This window comes from Boleophthalmus pectinirostris, unplaced genomic scaffold (assembly GCF_026225935.1).
Source record: "Boleophthalmus pectinirostris isolate CB_2022bp ecotype Guang Dong unplaced genomic scaffold, ASM2622593v1 HiC_scaffold_7, whole genome shotgun sequence".
NCBI classification, from domain to species: Eukaryota; Metazoa; Chordata; class Actinopteri; order Gobiiformes; family Gobiidae; genus Boleophthalmus; species Boleophthalmus pectinirostris.
The window spans coordinates 38041487-38062179 of record NW_026571473.1 but is presented as its reverse complement, the minus strand read 5'-3'; the positions used below and the strand labels follow the sequence as shown (position 1 = coordinate 38062179).

At 40.8% G+C, this 20693-nt stretch overlaps 1 protein-coding gene across 1 annotated transcript in view; it reads left to right on the top strand.

Moving 5' to 3' along the window:
- Nucleotides 1-20693, top strand: part of LOC110166464 (transmembrane protein 79-like) — a 34815-nt gene that overhangs the window by 2526 nt on the left and 11596 nt on the right. Inside the window, exons 2-4 of the mRNA XM_055165257.1 lie at nt 10499-10800; nt 13151-13512; nt 14974-15175. Coding sequence (XP_055021232.1) covers nt 10512-10800; nt 13151-13512; nt 14974-15175 — 853 coding nt within the window. The 5' untranslated portion in view covers nt 10499-10511. The remainder of the gene's footprint in view (nt 1-10498; nt 10801-13150; nt 13513-14973; nt 15176-20693) is intronic.

Sequence of the window (20693 nt, the reverse complement as noted above, 5' to 3'; positions counted from 1 at the left end):
CTGGTTTAGTCCTGGTTTAGTCCTGTTTAGTCCTGGTTTTAGTCCTGGTTTAGTCCTGGTTTACCTGGTTTAGACCTGGTTTAGTCCTGGTTTAGTCCTGGTTTTAGCCTGGTTTAGTCCTGGTTTAGTCCCTGGTTTAGTCTGGTTTAGATCTGGTTTAGTCCTGGTTTAGTCCTGGTTTAGACCTGGTTTAGTCTTGGTTTAGTCCTGGTTTTAGTCCTGGTTTAGACCTGGTTTAGTCCTGGTTTAGGTTTAGACCTGGTTTAGTCCTGGTTTAGTCCAGTGACTGGCGCCCCCCTGTGGCCCCTGATTCTCCCATCCAAGTCCGTTTTAGATTTTAAACGCAGTAATATTGTAAAAAAATTACTTCCAAATTACAGTAACGAGTCATAAATAAATATCACATTACAGTTTTGAAGTCACTTGCCCAACACTGGTGACAACATGAGAGTAGAATCTGTCAGAAAAGTTACGCAGTGCACCTTTAATTACACGGTTTGTGGCTTTGGTTGCGTCGAATACTTGTCCTAATCCACAAAGAATGGAAGTCTGTCTGGTGGGTTTTTTATCCAATCAGAACGCAGGACATAACCGAGGTGTGTCCAATGGGGTCGGGGGAAATCAACAGGTGGACTTGTGTTTGTACAGTATTGTGTGTAACAAGAACTAGACCAGGATTAAACCAGGTCTACAATAGGACTCAATCTCATCTGACACACGGGGTGGATCAGGACTAAACCAGGGTTGAATCAGGACTAAAACCGGACTAGAAAAGGTGCTCAAGTCTTTCGTAAGAGAAACAAAACACACAAAGAAACGTGTAATTTTGGTAAAAGATTTGGTCTTGGTGTCGTCAAAGTTCTGACAATAATATCATGGACCATTGTGATATATTGAATTGGTCCTGGTTTAGACCTGGTTTAGTCCTGGTTTTAGTCCTGTTTTAGTCCTGGTTTTAGTCCTGTTTTAGTCCTGGTTTTAGTCCTGGTTTAGACTTGTTTCAGTCCTGGTTTCAGTCCTGGTTTTAGTCCTGTTTGAGACTTGGTTTTAGTCCTGGTTTTAGTCCTGGTTTAGTCCTGGTTTTAGTCCTGGTTTTAGTCCTGGTTTAGTCCTGGTTTAGTCCTGTTTTAGTCCTGGTTTTAGTCCTGGTTTAGACTTGTTTCAGTCCTGGTTTCAGTCTTGGTTTTAGTCCTGTTTGAGACTTGGTTTAGTCCTGGTTTAGTCCTGGTTTTAGTCCTCGTTTAGACCTGGTTTAGACCTGGTTTAGATCTGGTTTTAGTCCTGATTTTAGTCCTGGGTTAGACCTGGTTTAGTCCTGGTTTAGATCTGGTTTAGACCTGGTTTAGACCTGGATTAGACCTGTTTTAGTCCTGGTTTTAGTCCTGTTTGAGACTTGGTTTAGTCCTGGTTTAGACTTGGTTTAGTCCTGATTTAGACCTGGTTTAGTCCTGGTTTAGACCTGGTTTAGTCCTGGTTTTAGTCCTGGTTTTAGACCTGACTTTAGTTCTGTTTTTGTCCTGATTTTAGTCCTGGTTGAGACTTGGTTTAGTTTTGGTTTAGTCTGGATTTGTTCTGGTTTTAGTCCTGGTTTAGTCCTGGTTTAGACTTGGTTTAGACCTGTTTTAGTCCTGGTTTAGTTCTGGTTTAGACTTGGTTTAGACCTGGTTTAGTCCTGGTTTAGTCCTGGTTTAGACTTGGTTTAAACTTGGTTTAGTCCTGGTTTAGTTCTGGTTTAGACTTGGTTTAGACCTGTTTTAGTCCTGGTTTAGTCCTGGTTTAGTTCTGGTTTAGACTTGGTTTAGACCTGGTTTAGTTCTGGTTTAGACTTGGTTTAGTCCTGGTTTAGTTCTGGTTTAGACTTGGTTTAGACCTGTTTTAGTCCTGGTTTAGTCCTGGTTTAGACTTGGTTTAGACCTGGTTTAGTCCTGGTTTAGACTTGGTTTAGACCTGTTTTAGTCCTGGTTTAGTTCTGGTTTAGACTTGGTTTAGACCTGGTTTAGTCCTGGTTTAGACCTGTTTTAGTCCTGGTTTAGTCCTGGTTTAGTTCTGGTTTAGACCTGTTTTAGTCCTGGTTTAGTCCTGGTTTAGACTTGGTTTAAACTTGGTTTAGTCCTGGTTTAGTTCTGGTTTAGACTTGGTTTAGACCTGGTTTAGTCCTGGTTTAGACCTGTTTTAGTCCTGGTTTAGACCTGGTTTAGTCCTGGTTTAGACTTGGTTTAGACCTGATTTAGTCCTGGTTTAGTCCTGGTTTAGACTTGGTTTAGACTTGGTTTAGACCTGTTTTAGTCCTGGTTTAGTCCTGGTTTAGAATAGACTCGATACTCAATACTGATTCTTACACACAGCAAAAAATGTCTAAAAAAAGTCTTAAATTTATCGACTCTCACAGAATCAATTTTAACATTTTCTCAGAGTTTATACGAGTCCAATCTGTTCTAGAGTTAATTTAACACTGTTGGAAGTGTTAATTAAGATGTAACACTGGACCAAAGTTCCCGTTTAACCCCAAAATCAAGAGTTAAATTCATGTTTTGAGAGTAAACTGATAACACATTGTAGAGTTTTCCTGATTCAGCTAAACGACACACAGAGGAGTTTTATTTTTACACTTTATTTGAGTTAATTTAAGATGAAATTATGAACAAAACTGGTCAAACTGGTCTGAAATGGTGGGTGGGAGGAGCCAAATTAACACTAAGAGAAGTTGAATTAACACCAGAGGAAATTGACTTTACATTCATGGAAGTTGAATTAACAAGTTAAAAAAAAAATTTAAATTTCACTTGACAAAGTAAAATTTTCTGCCAGCGAACCAGATCTTTTTGTACTTAAAATACGAAAAGACATCTTGCTGCACTCAAAATAAGAAAAACAACAACTTTTTATATAACTCTTAAAATAATAAACTAAATCTAATGTTGCTTGAATTAAGAAAAACACATTTATGTATTTTATTGGAAGATCATTTTACTTGGCAAGTTGAATCGACTCAAATAAAGTCAAATGTTCTTAATTTAAGTCATACCTAGATATTGTTTTTTTGCGGCGTATAACCAAACTTAAAGACGACTGAACCTGCTGCTGGTCTAAACCAAAACTAAACCAAGTCCCGGGTCCTGTCAGTGGTGTATACATGACACTGTCCACGGCCCACATTCCTGTGTACAGCAGACTCAACACGGCCACAGAGTTATTAATACTGCTCTTATTATTACACAAGTGAATCTATGCTCTGTAAATACAAGCCTATAGTCCAAAGAGGCAACAGACTTTATCTTTATCCGGGATTTTAAAGATTTTATGTGACGCAAAACTGACTCCTGTGAGGTTTAAGTCGGGTTAGAACGTCGTCACGTCCTCAAACACGGACCTGGACGCGTGTTTTGTTTTGTTTCATTCGCGCATGTTGTAATGAGTAATCCTCTAATCCTGCGTTATTCGTCTGTCTACATCCCCAAAGCTCAAAATGCTCTGGTCCACCTTGTGATGTCATGCAGTGGTGGTTTTAAAGTGAGCAGCTCCTTTTACCTTTTTTTTCAGATGAGATTAAGCTTTGAAGAATCTGTTTATTGCAAAGATCTGTTCAAAAAAATCAAAGTCTTTTTTATATGAATTTAAAGAATAATCGACTTTGAAAGCATCAGCGAGAGGAACGAGTCAGACTGAAATTTGACTGAAATCAGTGTTAAAGTGGGACAAGTGTGTAGGCGACATGTAAAACTCCTGAGAGAGTCGGTCATGAGCGTCACATCAGAGTCCACACACAAACAGGCATACACACACACACACTCACTAACACACACACACTAACACACACACACAACACACACAACACACACACACACACACACAACACACACAACACACACACAACACACACACACACACACACACACTCACTAACACACACACAACACACACACACACAACACACACACTCACTAACACACACACACAACAGACACACACTCACTAACACACACACACACAAACAGACACACACTCACTAACACACACACACAAACAGACACACACTCACTAACACACACACACAAACAGACACACACTCACTAACACACACACACAAACAGACACACACTCACTAACACACACACACAAACACAGCTGCTTTTTAAGTGGGAGTGTCTATGGTTCTGTCCATCGGCTGCTCAGATCATGGGGCAGAAGATGCATGTTAGTGCATGAACACTGGACACTAGTGTGCGCTCACTAGTGTGTCCTCACTAGTGTGTCCTCACTAGTGTGTGATCACTAGTGAGGGCACACTAATGTGTCCTCACTAGTGAGTGATCACTAGTGAGGGCACACTAATGTGTCCTCACTAGTGAGGAGACACTAGTGAGCGTGTCCTCACTAGTGTCTCCTCACTAGTGTGTCCTCAATAGTGTGTGTGGTCACATCACCTTGTCAGGCCTGTGGGACACCAGGGGCCACAGTGGAGTCCCAGTGTCTCTAGTGTGTACTGTTGTGTACTGTTGTGTACTGTTGTGTACTTAACCACCTTGTGTGATTGTGGTGTGTGTGTGAGTGGTGTGTGATTGTGGTGTGTGTGTGATTGTGGTGTGTGTGTTTGTGTGTGTGTGTGAGTGGTGTGTGTGTGTGTGTGTGTGATTGTTGTGTGTGTGTGTGTGAGTGGTGTGTGTGATTGTGGTGTGTGTGTGTCTGTGTGTGTGAGTGGTGTGTGTGTGTGTGTGTGTGTGTGTGTGTGTGTGTGTGTGTGTGTGTGTGTGTGTGTGTGTGTGTGTGTGTGTGTGTGTGTGTGTGTGTGTGTGTGTGTGTGTGTGTGTGTGTGTGTGTGTGTGTGTGTGTGTGTGTGTGTGTGTGTGTGTGTGTGTGTGTGTGTGTGTGTGTGTGTGTGTGTGTGTGTGTGTGTGTGTGTGTGTGTGTGTGTGTGTGTGTGTGTGTGTGTGTGTGTGTGTGTGTGGTGGTGGGAGGGGCTGGTGGTGCAGATTGACAGTCCTGACTTCTCACCACAGACAGTAGAGTGAATGAAGAACACTCTGAGTGTCCCTGGTCTTATTATTATTATTATTGAACAGAGCAGGAGTCTCCAACCTGTAGATGAGGAGCCACCAGTATCTCTCCACCTCCTTCCAAGGAGCTCACCAAGGGATTTCTGAATCATATATGTTGTGGTGAATAACTCAAATTGATTGATTAAATTCCTATTTCCTTTGTAAATGTATAATTTTTATGCCACTGATGACTGGATATTGGGTTTTGTTTTGTAGGTGTTTAACTGCACTTCATCTACAGCTCACCATGGTGCTTATATTTACGAAATTTCTGGTGACCCCAAAAATTAGTAGCTCGTTGGCATTTTCATTTTACAAAAAGAAGCTCACAGACGGTAAACGGTTGGAGGCTCTTGTGATAGAGACTTAGACTGCAGTTATTGTAGTGAAGCAAGTTCCAGAAATCAGATTTAGTTGTGTATGTTACCAGAGTATCACAGTCAGAGCTGTATTACAGAAAAGGGACGTCCTCCTGAAATGCAGAACTGTTGAACTTGGACAAAAATCATACCAAAGTAAACTCCACGAGCACAAAGCAGTGAGTCTGACTCTGACTGTGACACAGCAGACAGAGGAATATACTCCAGAAATATTATAGTTTTAGTCATTACTCTGTCATGAAGGGAAAGATGTACAGAGTTGTTTTAGTGTTTTTCTTCCACAAGTGATGCAGCAGAGGCACCTGTCTGTGTGAGTGTCGTGTATGTTATCTGTATGTTTATATTAAAGGGCCCATCTCATGCAAAATAAACTTTTCAGAGTTTTCTACCTTCTAAGAGTGATGTGTGGGCCTTGTATATGTCGGCCAAGTGTTTTTTTTAGATCGATTCGGCATTTTTTTTAAACAAATTGCAGTGTATTTCTGCACAATGAACTAAAGCTGCTACAACAATGATGCGGCAGATTCACCGATGATGAGTTTGACGTAGCAGAAAGCGCTTCACCCCCGCTCCCCTCTCCTGTTCCACCGCCTCCGCCCGCATCGACGACAAATCCCACATGAACACCTCAACAAAAGCGACAGCATAAGCTCATTGTTCTACACTGCACTGAACACGATATAATAAGTTTATCTACTAGATACTACTAGGTTTGAGGATTTACAAGTCCATCCAAGTCCAGGTCAGGTCCAGAGGTGTGGAAGCTCCATTATGGCCATGAATTGTTCTGTTAATTAGACCCCACACCCTGCACAGGTCAATAGGCCCAACTAACTAACAGAAGCTGTAAACAAGTGTGTGTGTGAGTTTCAGAGTAGTTTCAGTGTAGTTAGCTCCTCCCTGCAGATATAAGGAAGTGTCCACCAGCGTCTGACCAGAACTGAAGAAGCAGCTTGGATGATCTGCGAAACGTCTTCAACCAAACTAACTTTTGTCCAGTCGAAAAACTGAATTTTCTCCTCGACATGGATTCTACCTGAACGACTGAGGGATTCTTCACACATTTATCTACTAGTGTTTATTAATACTTGACCAATCAGTAATGTTCAGCTGATGTGGACGCGGTGCTTGAGCTTCGTGCTCCTCAAAGTCCTCGTCCGATTCCGGGTCCAGCACATGCGACTGAACGCGCTGTATCTCCATGATGAATAAAAGTTTATTCCTGCCTCTATCAGGGTGCACGTCTGTCTCCCCCTCCCTCCCTGAGATGGCGGAGGAAGGGCGGCTCACTCAGAGCCTATGTCACGTTTGGAGGGCGGAGCCTGTGCTTTCTCAGGACGGGCGGGGGGAGGAGCAATAGTCGGACTTTCATAGTTCCTGGTCTGTGACTGTCTCCAAGAAATCAGCAAGATTTCAGAACTGCTGTATAATGGATGTTATAAAACCCAAATTGTGCTTGTTTATGTGCAGAAGATACAATGTGAAAAGAGTTATTTTGCATGAGATGGGCCCTTTATGTCGTATATTGATCTGGGGTCTGGTCAAGCAGTAACGGAGGGAAACAGGGGCAGATTTTTGACATTCAAATAGCTCTTATTCAGAAACTAGAGGGACTATTGAAATAAGTAAAGTGTCAGAATATTCTTTCAAGTTGTTGAAAAAAATTTTAAAACTCATGTCGGTAACGGAGGGAATGAAATATGCAGCACTTTTAGGGCAATAAATCCAAACAGTGATAACTCTTGGTTCTCACTTACATATCCTTAACAAACTGGTTTGAATATTTGCTTCATATAGTTTTCTACCATATGGTACAAGATTAGATTGAAAAACCTCTTACTTTTTGACTAATGAGATTTTTTATTAAGAAAGATCATGGTAACGGAGGGAAAAGTAACGGAGGGAAAATTGTTCAAACAAGTAGAAGGTGCAGGATTTTACATCATTTGTCAACTTTTTTCTTCTGAATACTTTAATATTACTTCAAAATGAAAGGAAACTATTTCTATAAAATATGTCAGTCCTTCCAAGCAAATTTTTATCATTTTAAATAATATATATATATTTTTTAATCGTGTACCTTCATCAACAGTTCAAAAATGGAATAACACAAGATATGATGAAATACATCCATTTATTTACATGATTTTTGGGTCTTTGAAATTTGGGAAATAATTTTTGTTCCATGTTTCATACATGGTCTGTTTAAAACATATGTAACTTTAGAACCAAAAATGGTACAGAAAAAAGGTCAACAGTTTCATAAACTAGAGTACATATGTATCTGTTCAATACATTTTTATATCAGATGAATTAACTTGAATTTTTGGCCTTGTTGTTTACTTCTGCTTGACCGGACCCTCTGATATTCTCAGCTGTTCTGTTATTCTCTGTTTTACTTCTCTGTTTTATTTGCTCTGTACATGCATTGTTCTTCTCCTTATTAAACTCGTTTGTGCGTTCACCTCTCAGCACACACTTGTACGTCTGTGTCAAAGTGAAACACACAAACTGGTTTATCCTGGACACTGTTCCTGCCTCTCCACAGCCCCACAAGCTCTAAAACTGCGGTGGCCCTGCAGGGACACAACAGCTCTCCTGAGGCTTTATGAGGACACACATTTACTCAGGGAATTGTGTCCGTTTAACCTTTGTTACCTGCTCCTCCATAAACCCCTCGTTCACCTTTACAACAACACGCCTTTCTGTCCACAATAGGATTTCTGTCTGTCTTTATGTGTCGTTAACGCACAAAGATCCGGCCAAAATCACATTGTACACAAACAGTTTGAGTCTGAATTATTCTTATTTCATTCAGGGAGCAGTTGTGTGATTGTGTCTGAGTGTCGCAGCTGCTGCTCAGTGTCCAACCAGGAAGCAGAAGAATAAACATGACCATAAAGGCAAACGCACAACAGAGCGCCAAACCCACATGACACACAAAAACACACACGCAGACACGGTGTTTTCAACAGGAGTTTATCTGCAGATGAATTATAAAATGAGACGCAGTGTTTGGCTGAGAGGAGCTGTTGTGTTCATGTTCATAGAAAATAATGTTGTGTTTTGGCCTTTACTGGTGACAGAGCAGCAGTGTTGGGAACTTTTAAAATGTATTCCCCTACGGATTACAGATTACATACCTCAAAATGTAGTTTGTGAGTAACGTAATCTGAATACTCTGGATTACTTGATATTGTTGTGCTTTTTAAAACGACATGAATGTACCAACCACATCCTGAAAATTCATGTTTGTTTTCTTCAAATTGGCTGAGCCCAAGTCTCCATGAACAGACTTTTGTTTTACTGTAGAGAAACAAAGACGAGGATCTGAACATAAGAAGTTTAGTCTGTCCAGTCCAGTCTCCACTTAACCAGATTAAAAATATTATTGATAGAGAAATGATTTTTATATGAGAAATTAGAAATTTATATGAGTATGTCCACCTACTGTTAGTGTCATACTGTTTAGACCGGGTTTAGTCCTGGTTTAGATCTGGTTTTAGTCCTGGTTTAGTCCTGGTTTTAGTCCTGGTTTAGACCTGGTTTAGTCCTGGTTTAGTCTTGGTTTAGTTCTGGTTTAGACCTGGTTTAGTCCTGGTTTAGTCTTGGTTTAGTTCTGGTTTAGACCTGGTTTAGTCCTGGTTTGGACCTTGTTTAGTCCTGGTTTAGACCTGGTTTAGTCCTGGTTTGGACCTGGTTTTAGTCCTAGTTTAGACCTGGTTTAGTCCTGGTTTAGACCTGGTTTAGTCCTGGTTTAGACCTGGTTTAGACCTGGTTTAGTTCTGGTTTAGTCTTGGTTTAGTCCTGATTTAGTCCTGGTTTAGTCCTGGTTTAGACCTGGTTTAGTTCTGGTTTAGACCTGGTTTTAGTTCTAGTTTAGACCTGGTTTTAGTCCTAGTTTTGTACTGGTTTAGTCCTGGTTTAGTTCTGGTTTATTCTTGATTTAGACCTGGATTATTTCTGGTTTAGACCTGGTTTAGTCCTGGTTTGGACCTGGTTTTAGTCCTAGTTTAGACTTGGTTTTAGTCCTAGTTTAGACCTGGTTTAGTCCTGGTTTAGTCCTGATTTATTCCTGGATTAGACCTGATTTAGTCCTGGTTTAGACCTGGTTTAGTTCTGGTTTAGCCTGATTTATTCCTGGATTAGACCTGATTTAGTCCTGGTTTAGACCTGGTTTAGTTCTGGTTTAGTCTTGGTTTTAGTCCTGATTTATTCCTGGTTTAGACCTGGTTTAGTCCTGGTTTTAGTCCTGGTTTTAATCCTGGTTAGTCCAAAATGTGAAAATGGGAAAACATCTCTGTGTAATCCATTTATTTCAGCAAAGTAACTGTAATCCAATTACCACTCACTGAAACAGTAACTGTAACTGAATACAGTTACTCATAATTTGTACTCTGATTACATAACTCCAGTACATGTAATCTGTTACTCCCCAACACTGCAAGGAGTTTCACCACGGCTTTTCTGTGTGGAGATTGAGTTTCTTTTGGACACTCCAGTTTCCCTCATCAACCCAAAACATGCACAATCATTTGGATCAGGTTGGACGTTTGTTTGTGTTTCTCTAACGGACGCAGAGATGCAAAATACAAACTTGGGAAATAGCGAAAATAACGGACAGACTTTATTCCTCACTTCTTGTAATTTGGTAAATCTAAAGTTCAGCGTCTCATCCGCATTATCCACAGAAATGATCCGCCACAAACATTGATCCCAGTCCACAAATCTGCACTGTTAATCCAGTTTGAGGCGTTTGTTGAAAGTAAAAAGGCCGGAGTAGTTCCTCACGTGTGTCTGTTTACATCCACGCAGCGCACGGATCGAGGCGAAGCTGCAGAATAGAGATAGTGACTCTACTTTCTGTGGACTTTATCTCCAATTTTTCTGCTTTATAATCACGTATCTGAAGTTTTACACCACATTTCACACAGAAGAACGGGTCAAGTGCAGACGACACTACATGTAGTTATCCGTCTGACTATTTCATTCTGTTTACCAGGTTTAAATAAATATTGTAACTTGTCGTAAGAGTCTTAGTAACCCGCCTGACTCCTGACCTCGTGTGTGTTGTTCTCGCAGAGTCTGAGTGACCATGAGCTCGGGCCGGCAGCTCTCCCCCCCCCACCCTCACCCGAACAACCCGCCCAAAGCCAAGGAGCTGGAGAGCATGAAGGAGTCCATCAGCGACATCATCAACCAGCTGCAGGACATCGACCCGTCCCGTCTGTCCTTCTCGCCGTTCTTGGACCTGGACACGCAGATCGTCCTGGCCCCCGTGTCCGACAGCCCCGAGTCGTCCGTGGAGGAGCTGCACTCGCCCTGCTGCTCCGTGTCCGGCTCCACGCCCTCCCTGGAGCCCCTGCCCAACAGCCAGCACAAGAGTGAGTACTGACTCTGAGGCTACGTTGACGCAAATTCAGTTTTTTCGCCTCTATGTTCCTGTATCTGATCTTTTAATGACAGTCTGAGCGACACAGATCCGATTTTTTTTCCAAATGTGACCCAGGACACTTGGATTTGTGCTCCTTTAAGGTTGTATGGAGGATTTTTTTTGTTTCAAATTGTCAAATTCCAATTATTCCAATTTCAAATGTGATGTACATATATTAAAAAAACAAAAAAAAAACACAGATTTTCTAATTTTTTATATTTTTACATAGGCAAGTTACAATATATGTCAACACATTTGTTCATACATATAAAGAAAATCTTGCAAAAACTGTGTCTCAACTGTGCTGCAACTATTTCAGGATTTTATCTTACATATCTCAGTGAAATACATCCTTCCTAAGAGTGATTCTGAATAATTTTTGAACAAATTCTGTAGCTTTTCTTCCCAAATCTGCAGTTACAGGACATGGGAAACAAGAATACATTTAAAAAATATGATTTCAGGGTAAACTTCTATGAGCAAATGAGGATTATATTGAAATACAGATTGAAAAAATGTGTGTCGCTTCAGGAAAATCAGTAAAAGGACATAAACAAGGCTCGACGTTTGGTTTCTACATTCACATTTCATTTTATTATGATATAAAAGCTGATTTTCAGAAAAATCCCAGGTCAAAGGAGTTTTTCTGCGATGTATCTGAGTGTATAAAGAGTTGAGGCTGGTCCTTTGTGTGAGTCTGTATTCAAAACAGAGCTGAGAGTTCAGGACGGGACCAGAGGAGAGTCAGATTTGCATAGAGCCCAACCCCGTCTCACTCACTGCAGAGTTCAATCTTTACTCACCTCGGAGTTCAACTGAGACGAACCAAACAATCTGCTTTTTCTACATTTTCTTTCAAAATGTCGATGAGCATGTGTGGTTAATTTAGTGAGTAGTTAGAGCAGTGCTGATGCCAAATCACTTTCTGTTTTGAAAAAGTCTTGAAGCTTTTTTGACCGTGTTAAGGTTTGCAGTGCGATAAATCCATCAGTGTGATGTCTCAGCGTCAATCTACAGAGTAAAAACTGGAGAGTTAAAATTTCAGGGTAAATATTTCAGGTTTGTTTTTAACACAAAAAGTGTTATTTTAATTATTTGAAAGTTAAATGGGGGTTTGAGTTGGAGTTCTTATTGCTAGAGTTGATGTGGTTGGAGTTAATTAAACTCAGAGTCCTGCACGGGTCCATTTTTGGAGACCTGCACCCGCCCGCACCCGCACAGTCCAGCACCACACCCGCATGTTAACTTGTGATTATATCAAAGTTAAACTCGCACCCGCCCGAACCCGTGATAAATCACACTGAAGCATCCATCAGAATATGGACTGAAAAGTTACGACTTCAAGAATTACAGTCATGAAATGAAATGAAACGGTTTCACTTTCTTCAGCACGAACACAAATTCACAGACACGACTCGACTGTCAAAACTTCACAGGTTTTATTTACTGAACAGAAGAAACGCTGATCGAGATGCCGCACTTTTGCGCCGCACACGCCACGGACTGAACCAAGACTAAACCAGGACTGATTCCAGGACTGAACCTGGAGGACTAAACCAAGACTGAACTAGGACTAAACCAGAACTGAACCAGGACTCACTGTTGGGACAGGTCCAGAGGTAGACCATCAGGTGACCGCAGGTAAAAGGGCCAGCACAGACCTCCGCGCCGCACAGACCGCAGCCGTCGCCCAATCGCATTTTGCGTACACCCTGCTCCATGGGCTCGGGGTTCTCTCTCTCTCTCTCTTAAGTCCAAGATTAGTCCTGATGTAGTCCTGGTTTAGTCCTGATTTAGACCTGTCCGTGTGTAATCACTACCCGACCGTAAAATTCCAAAGTTCCAGAACGTTAAAAGCCAGCAACTTTCAGCAACTATTTACCCGCGTGCACCCGACCTGGTGCAGGACTCTGCTCCCACCACTTCCAACTCCTGCGAGAGAAGACCAGTTTGAACCAGTTTTGTTCATAATTTCATCTTGAATTAACTTAAATAAAGTGTCAAAATAAAACCCCTCTGTGTGTTTTTTAGTTAAATCAGGAAAACTCTACAAAGTGTTATCTGTTTACTCTCAAAACATTAATTTAACTCTTGATTTCTGGATTAAACAGAAACTTTTGGTCCAGTGTCACTTAATTAATATCTCCAGAAATGTTAAATTAACTCTAGAACAGGTTGGACTCAAATAAACTCTGAGAAAATGTTAAAACTGATTCTGTGAGAGTCGATTTGAACACTTCACTTTTTGCTGTGTATAAATCAAATTATAAATGTTTTAATTTCAGTTTGTGCGTCCACAGGTCTCCCCCGAAACTACCAGCGCCCCATCAACAACAACACGCTCCCGAAGGGCCCCCCGCCAGACGAGTCGCCGTCGGCCCACCCGCACGCCCCCCCCGTCAGCCCCGCCCCCTCCTCAGAGAACTGCACCTCCACCCCCCGCCGGGACCCGCTCCCCAACGGCACCGACCCGGCCAGGTGGTCCCCGGAGCCCTCGCCGCGCCTCGACTGCTCCGCCGACGACTCCACCCGCCCCCTCATCAGCCCCTCCGCCCGCCCCCTCGTCGGCCCCGCCCCCGAGAGCGTGGAGCTGAACATGTGGACCTCCCAGGCTCCCGTAGAGGCGCGGCCGGCCCCGGGGGAGGACGCACACGCAGGTAAGAAAGACGAGATTCTCTGGTTAAAGTGCAGATGACAGGTTTTTCTGATCAGGACCTGGTGGACCTGGTGGACCTGGTGTCAGTGCTAAACATTTATCAGAGTTTTATGTAATTTCAGTGGCAGTTTGTGGAAAAAAATTCCAAAAATACAGCAAAAATTCCTTCTAAAATGCATGGACCATTTACGTGCAAAACATTTTTCTGCCCATTTAAAATCCGTGTGTCATTCGTTCATTCGTTTTTCAAAATAAAACCAAAAATAAGAAAATGAAAAAACAACAATTTTTTTCATTATTTGTCTCCAAAACCAAAATGAATTAAACATGGTTTAGTCCTCGTTCAGTTCTGGTTTAGTCCCATTTAAGTCCTGGTTTAGACCTGGTTTAGTCCCGTTTTAGTCCCATTTCAGTCCTGGTTTAGTCCTGGTTCAGTCCTGATTCAATTCTGGTTTAGTCCTAGTTTAGTCTTGGTTTAGTTCTGCTTTAGTCCTGGTTCAGTTGTGGTTTAGTCCTGGTTTAGACCTGGTTTAGTCCTAGTTTAGTCCTGGTTTAGTTCTGCTTTAGTCCTGGTTTAGTCCTGGTTTAGACCTGGTTTAGTCCTGGTTTAGTCCTGGTTCAGTCTGTTATCCATTTTTTCCATTATTCCTTTAAACACAAAATTGTCTAGAGGAGAACTCATCAAGTAAAACGATCTTGCTGCACGAAGAGATAATTTTAATACTTTTAAGTCGTTTTCTGATAGATTTAAGTGTTTTTATTTTACATTTTGGCCAAGCTTCTTGCAGTGTGATGTTTTTTTCTCATCACAAACAGACCTGGAGTTGTGTTTTGTTTCATTCACACACATTTAAAACCCAAACTCTTAAACACTTTATAATAACTCCACCTTACTTAGCCTTAATAAAGCTTGAACAAAGACTTAATTAATAATGAACAAAGATTTAATTAATAATGATTCATGCTTAGTAAATGCTTAATAAAGCGTAATTTGTCTTCACTTTAGAAAAACTCTCAAAAAGACTTAACTAACAGATAACAGCTGCCTGAATTATCATTGCATTGCATTATTAGTAAATCATTCTCTCATAGTTTACTAATGATTAATAAATGCTCAAATGGTTAGTTCATGAGTAATTAAGTATGAAATAATTATGAGTAACTATTTACAGCACAGGCAAATTAAGTGCAAGTGCTAATTAAGGTAGTAATTAAATAGTTACTAAGCGTGAATCATTATTAATTAAGTCTTTGTTCATTATTAATTAAGTCTTTGTTCATGCTTTATTAAGGCTAAATAAGGTGGAGTTATTATAAAGTGTTACCCACAAACTTTGCACATTTAGGCTGAGTTTTTCTCTCAAACTGAAAATTGAACATGTATACTGAGGAATAACTGTACTGGTGATATTTGTGAGCATGTTTGTGGTGTCGTGTGCAGGCGGCGGCGGCGGCGGTGGGCGTGGCTGCTGTTGGCGGTGCGCGTGCTGTCGTCGAGGTCGTGTCCCGGCTCTCCTCTCGGTCCTGGGCTCCGTGCTCTGCTCCGTGGGCGTCATGTACGCGCTCTACTTCCACGTCCCGCTCAAGCCGCCGCGCTTCTCCGACGTCACCGGCCGAATGGTGTTCACCCTCTGCTGCTGCGCCGTCGCCTCTGTGCCCATCCTGCTGGGTAAAACACACAAACACACAAACACACAAAAACAAAAACACAAAAAACACAAACACAAACAAAAACACAAAAACACAAAATAAAAACAAAAACACAAAAACAAAAACACAAAAATGCAAAAACAAACACAAAACACACAAAACACAAACACAAACACAAAACACTAAAAACAAAACGCAAAAACACAAAACACACAAAACACAAACACAAAAACGCAAAACACAAAAAAAAAAACACAAACAAAAAACAAAAATAAAAAAACACAAAACACAAACAAAAAACGCAAAAACACTAAAATAAAAAAAACGCAAAAACACAAACACAAAAACACAAAACACAAAAACGCAAAAACACAAAAAAAACACAAAAACACAAACACAAAAACACAAACACAAAAACGCAAAAACACAAACACAAAAACACAAACACAAAAACACAACACACAAAAACACAAAAACACAAAAACACAAACACAAAAAAACAAAAAACACAAAAACAAACACAAAACACAAACACAAAAAAAAACACAAAAACACAAACACAAAAACACAAAAACACAAAAACAAAAAACACACAAAAACACAAACACAAAAACACAAACACAAAAAACACAAACACAAAAACACAAACACAAAAACACAAAAACACAAACACAAAAACACAAACACAAAAACACAAACACAAAAACACAAAAAAAACAAAACACAAAAATACAAACACAAAACACAAACACAAAAAAACAAAACAAAAACACAAAAAACACAAACACAAAAACAAAAAAAACAAAACACAAAAACACAAAACACAAACACAAAAACACAAACACAAAAACACAAAAAAAACACAAAAACACAAAAACACACAAAAACACAAACAAAAACACAAACAAAACACAAAAAAAAAACATTAAAAAAAATACAAAAACACAAAGACACAAAAACAAAAACACAAACACACATAACCACACAAAAACACATAAACACAAAAACACAGGCCTGTTTTTTCTTGTTTTTTTGTTTCCATCTTTTCTGGTCAGTGGTGAGTTTAAAGTGTCTGTACCTGATTCAAATCATGAGTCAGAACATAAAGGTTTAAAGGACACAGTTAAACTTCGAGCTGCTGTGTAACAAACAGGAAGTGAGTCTGGACAAAAGGTCAGTCTGGACCTACCAGACAAACGCTTGAACTTTATGTAATTTAAGTTTAATTCATCAGTTTCATTCTGAGGTAAACCTGGTTTAGTCCAGGAGGTTTTTCAATAAATGGAAGCTAAAGTCTGGATTATTTGACCTGACCAGAGGTGACCTGAGATGCCACAGTCACAAACACCTGGACACAAACCAGGTCAGATGAACTATCAAGATTATTTTAGCTCCGTCTCCAAAAACATCTAAAGAAACAGTTTAGTCCAAAGGTTCAGCCTGTGCATCACACACCAGTGTCAGACACACACCTGTCTCTGTCTGATACTTTTACAGTCCATACACTCCTGCACACAGGACACACGTGTGCATGGACGCTGCATCATCAAAAAGACCCAAACCGTATGAAAGCAGATGGACATTATTTCATTCAAATGATGATACATGTAAAAATAAGGATACTGAAGTGCTGCACTGGATCAAAACTTACAGTTGCTCATCAGACCAAAGGGCTTGAGTTCTTGTAGAACAGAAAAAAGGATGGCAGAGGCTCTCTGATTTGTGGTGTATTTATTAATTCTCACACAATCTGATCTGCACATGTGTCTGTTGTGAGAGGCAGAGCAGCTTTTCCACACACACAGACGCTGGTTTGGACTCTGAGGATGACTGTGGGTTCTGTCTGTTCGCTCCTTCATCACGTCTGTGTCTCTCTCTTCATTCCCTCGTCTCTCGCTCCCTGTCAAACTGCAAACAGCTCTGCGTGGATTTTATCGGTTCTTCTACATGTGAAGAGTTACAGCTTCACTTTTAAACACAGTCGAACTTAAACTCTGCACGTACGACCGCGCATCGGGAAGAGGTCAGACAACTTCATTCCTTGGGCGTATTAACCAGACTCTGGAGTCTGCAGCCGCCTCTGTCCACGGAGCGAACAGGAGAGGAGGAGGAGTTGTGTCTGTCCTCTCGCTCTTCACTTCAGAATGACTGGAAAAGTTCCGTGGCTCAGATCAAACTCTGCGGGTGTGCGCTGTGGCGCCTCTCTCGTTTAGTCAGATCATTTTTAAAAAATCACATTTTTGGCCCATTTTCTGTGATGTCTCTGCTCCATTGATCTGGTCTCCTCATCTGGTCACTGTGAACACATAAAGCACAGTTAGGGCACTTTGATGGAAAACCCCCCTGGTTTAGTCCCGTTTTAGTCCCGTTTCAGTCCTGGTTTAGACCTGGTTTAGTCCTGGTTTAGTCCCGTTTTAGTCCCGTTTCAGTCCTGGTTTAGACCAGGTTTAGACCTGGTTTAGTCCTGGTTCAGTCCTGATTTAGTCCTGGTTCAGTCCTAATTCAATTCTGGTTTAGTCCTGGTTCAGTCCTGGTTTAGACCTGGTTTAGTCCTAGTTTAGTCTTGGTTTAGTTCTGCTTTAGTCCTGGTTTAGACCTGGTTTAGTCCTAGTTTAGTCTTGGTTTAGTTCTGCTTTAGTCCTGGTTTAGTCCTGGTTTAGTCCTGGTTCAGTCGTGGTTTAGTGCTGGTTTAGTCCTGGTTCAGTCCTGTTTTAGTCCTGGTTTAGACCTGGTTTAGACCTGTTTTAGACCTGGTTTAGTCCTGGTTTAGTCTTGGTTTAGTCCTGGTTCAGTCCTGTTTTAGTCCTGGTTTAGACCTGGTTTAGACCTGTTTTAGACCTGGTTTAGTCCTGGTTTAGTCTTGGTTTAGTCCTGGTTTAGACCTGTTTTAGTCCTGGTTTAGACCTGGTTTAGACCTGGTTTAGACCTGTTTTAGTCCTGGTTTAGTCCTGGTTCAGTCTGTTATCCATTTTTTCCATTATTCCTTTAAACACTACATTGTCTAGAGGAGAACTCATCAAGTAAAACGATCTTGCTGCGCGAAGAGATAATTTTAATACTTTTAAGTCGTTTTCTGATAGATTTAAATGTTTAGATCTTAAATTTTGGCCAAGCTTTTTTGCAGTGTGATGTTTTTTCCTCATCACAAACAGACCTGGAGTCGAGTTTTGTTTCATTCACACATGTTTAACGCACAAACTCTGCAGATTTAGGCTGAGTTCTTCTCTCAAACTGAAAATTGAACGTGTACACTGAGGAATAACTGTGTACTGGTGATATTTGTGAGCATGTTTCAGATTCAACTCAGGATTTCAGGATAAGCCTGGATTTGTTAGGCCACTTTGATGGAAAACCCCCCTGGTCTAATCCTGGCTTAATTTTGGGTTTAGTCTCGCTTAAAACTTTTCTGCCGGAGAGTCCATCGAATGCTTTTCTCCGTGATGCTATGGCTTTGTCTGGAATGTTTCGCAGTACGGCATTAAACCTTTCTATCTTCACGGAGATCAAACCAGACAAAGTTACAGGTCAGATCTGTGGAGAGGCACTTGAGGAGGAAGGAAGCGATGACCAATGGATAAACGACCTTATGAGTTTTTTACACATTGAGAAGATGAGATTTACACTTGCAGGTTCGACCACAAAATTTGAAAAAACATGGCAGCAATTTTTGAAATACATGGACACATATAAAATGGACTGTGGATTTATCTGTCTTTGTATTATCTGCTGTTTTTTAATTTGTTATTATTATTATAATATAAAGTGTTTTATTTTATTTTATTTTATTTTTACTTTATTATTACTATTACTATTGCTATTATTATTAATCAATTTTATTTTAATTTAATTTATTCATTTATTTATTTATTTTTTCTATGTTTTGTTTTGTTTTTTCTTGGGGTTATTTTTTGGAAAAAATTGCATAAATATGATGTTTGATATACATCCTCTGTAATGTGCTATCGAAATTTATAAATAAAATTGTAAAAAAAAAAAAAGATCTGTGGAGAGGCGACGCCGCTCACAGTCAGAATGTCAGTTTTTCTAGGTATTTTTATGTGATAAAACCACCTGTAATTTAATAAATGTAAAGTCGAGCTGTTTAATGTCACACTGTGGAACATTCCAGGCAGAGCAACGACGTATCCATAGAAACAAGCAGATGACGGACCCGCAACCGGAAAGTTACACAGTGCATCTTTAATTAAGCCAGAGTTTAGTCTCAGTTTGCGAACATGAAGTCAAGAGAAAAGTTACTCTGAGTCGCTTGTTTATTGTGACGTTGGTTGATCTTTATCCTCCCACATTCCCAGTGCGTTCCTGGCGGGTGCGCGGGGCGGGTGCGCGGGCGGGTGCGCGGGCGGCGTGTGCGCGGGGCCCGGTGACAGCTCCGGAGGGCTCAGGGGCCGCTCCTCTGCTTCTGTCTGGGAATGCGGCGCTGGGCCCTCTCATTTTCTCCGCCGCCTCCTGGGCCTGAGCCTGGGCCCGGAGCAGAACTGTTCTCCCGGAGCGTACAGACGTCTCCTGCCCAGTCTGAAATGGAAACAGTCTGCTCCTGTCTGCCCCCGTCTGCCCCCGTCTGCCCCCGTCTGCCCCCCGTCTCCAAGCACTGGTCTGATGTTGAGACCTGGAATCCTGTCTCCGTGTGGGACCTCACTGAGTATTTTTAAAGACGACTGGTGGATAGAGACGTGGACGTCCGACAAAAAATGCGACCGCGTGCTGAGTCCAGAGACAAAAACTGTGCAAAAGAAGAAATAAATCCACACTGTAGTTCTCTGAAGCTCCCAAATTTGTATTTCAGTGACACAATGTGAAGTTTGTCTGAAGAAGGACTTGACCTAAAACACATCGGATTAAGATTTGGGACTCGACTTGGACTTGGAGGTCAATGAGTTGGGAATTGAGAAGACTTGATGCTTTTCCTAAAAAATGTTTGAAATGTTAAAGTATATACAGAACAAAATACAGTAATATAAAGTACAATAGAGTAAAACAGAGGGGACTACAAAAAACATGATCCTTCAGTTTCAGTGCAGACTTCATGACAAAATAACTGTGAATTACTTTTAAATCTAAATTCTTTCTCAAAAGCTCTAGAAAATGGGTTGAACCTGACATCGCCTGCCACACTTTTTATTTGTGTTTTCTTTGTTAACTGTGACCCTGAGGACCAATAATTGGAGGGTCTGCTCTTCCGGAAATATCGCGAAAAAAAATTGTGGCCGTTTTAGTGTCGGTGACCTTCATTTTGTGATAGAAAATTTTGAAAAATGAAAAATTTCCTCAAATCCTCAGTGGATTGGGTAAGCTGCCTACAAATACATTCCAGATGCAAAGAAAACATGTGGTGACAACATTCATAAAACACATTTCTACATGATTTTGGCTCAATTTAATGCCAGAAAATAAGGCATTTTTTCACTTTTTTCCAGTATTTTCATCTTTACTTCATTGGCAATCAACTATTCCCCCAAGTTTTGACATCAGCCAATATGCCATTCTTTTCTTCAAACAGTATAGTCATTCCACAGAAA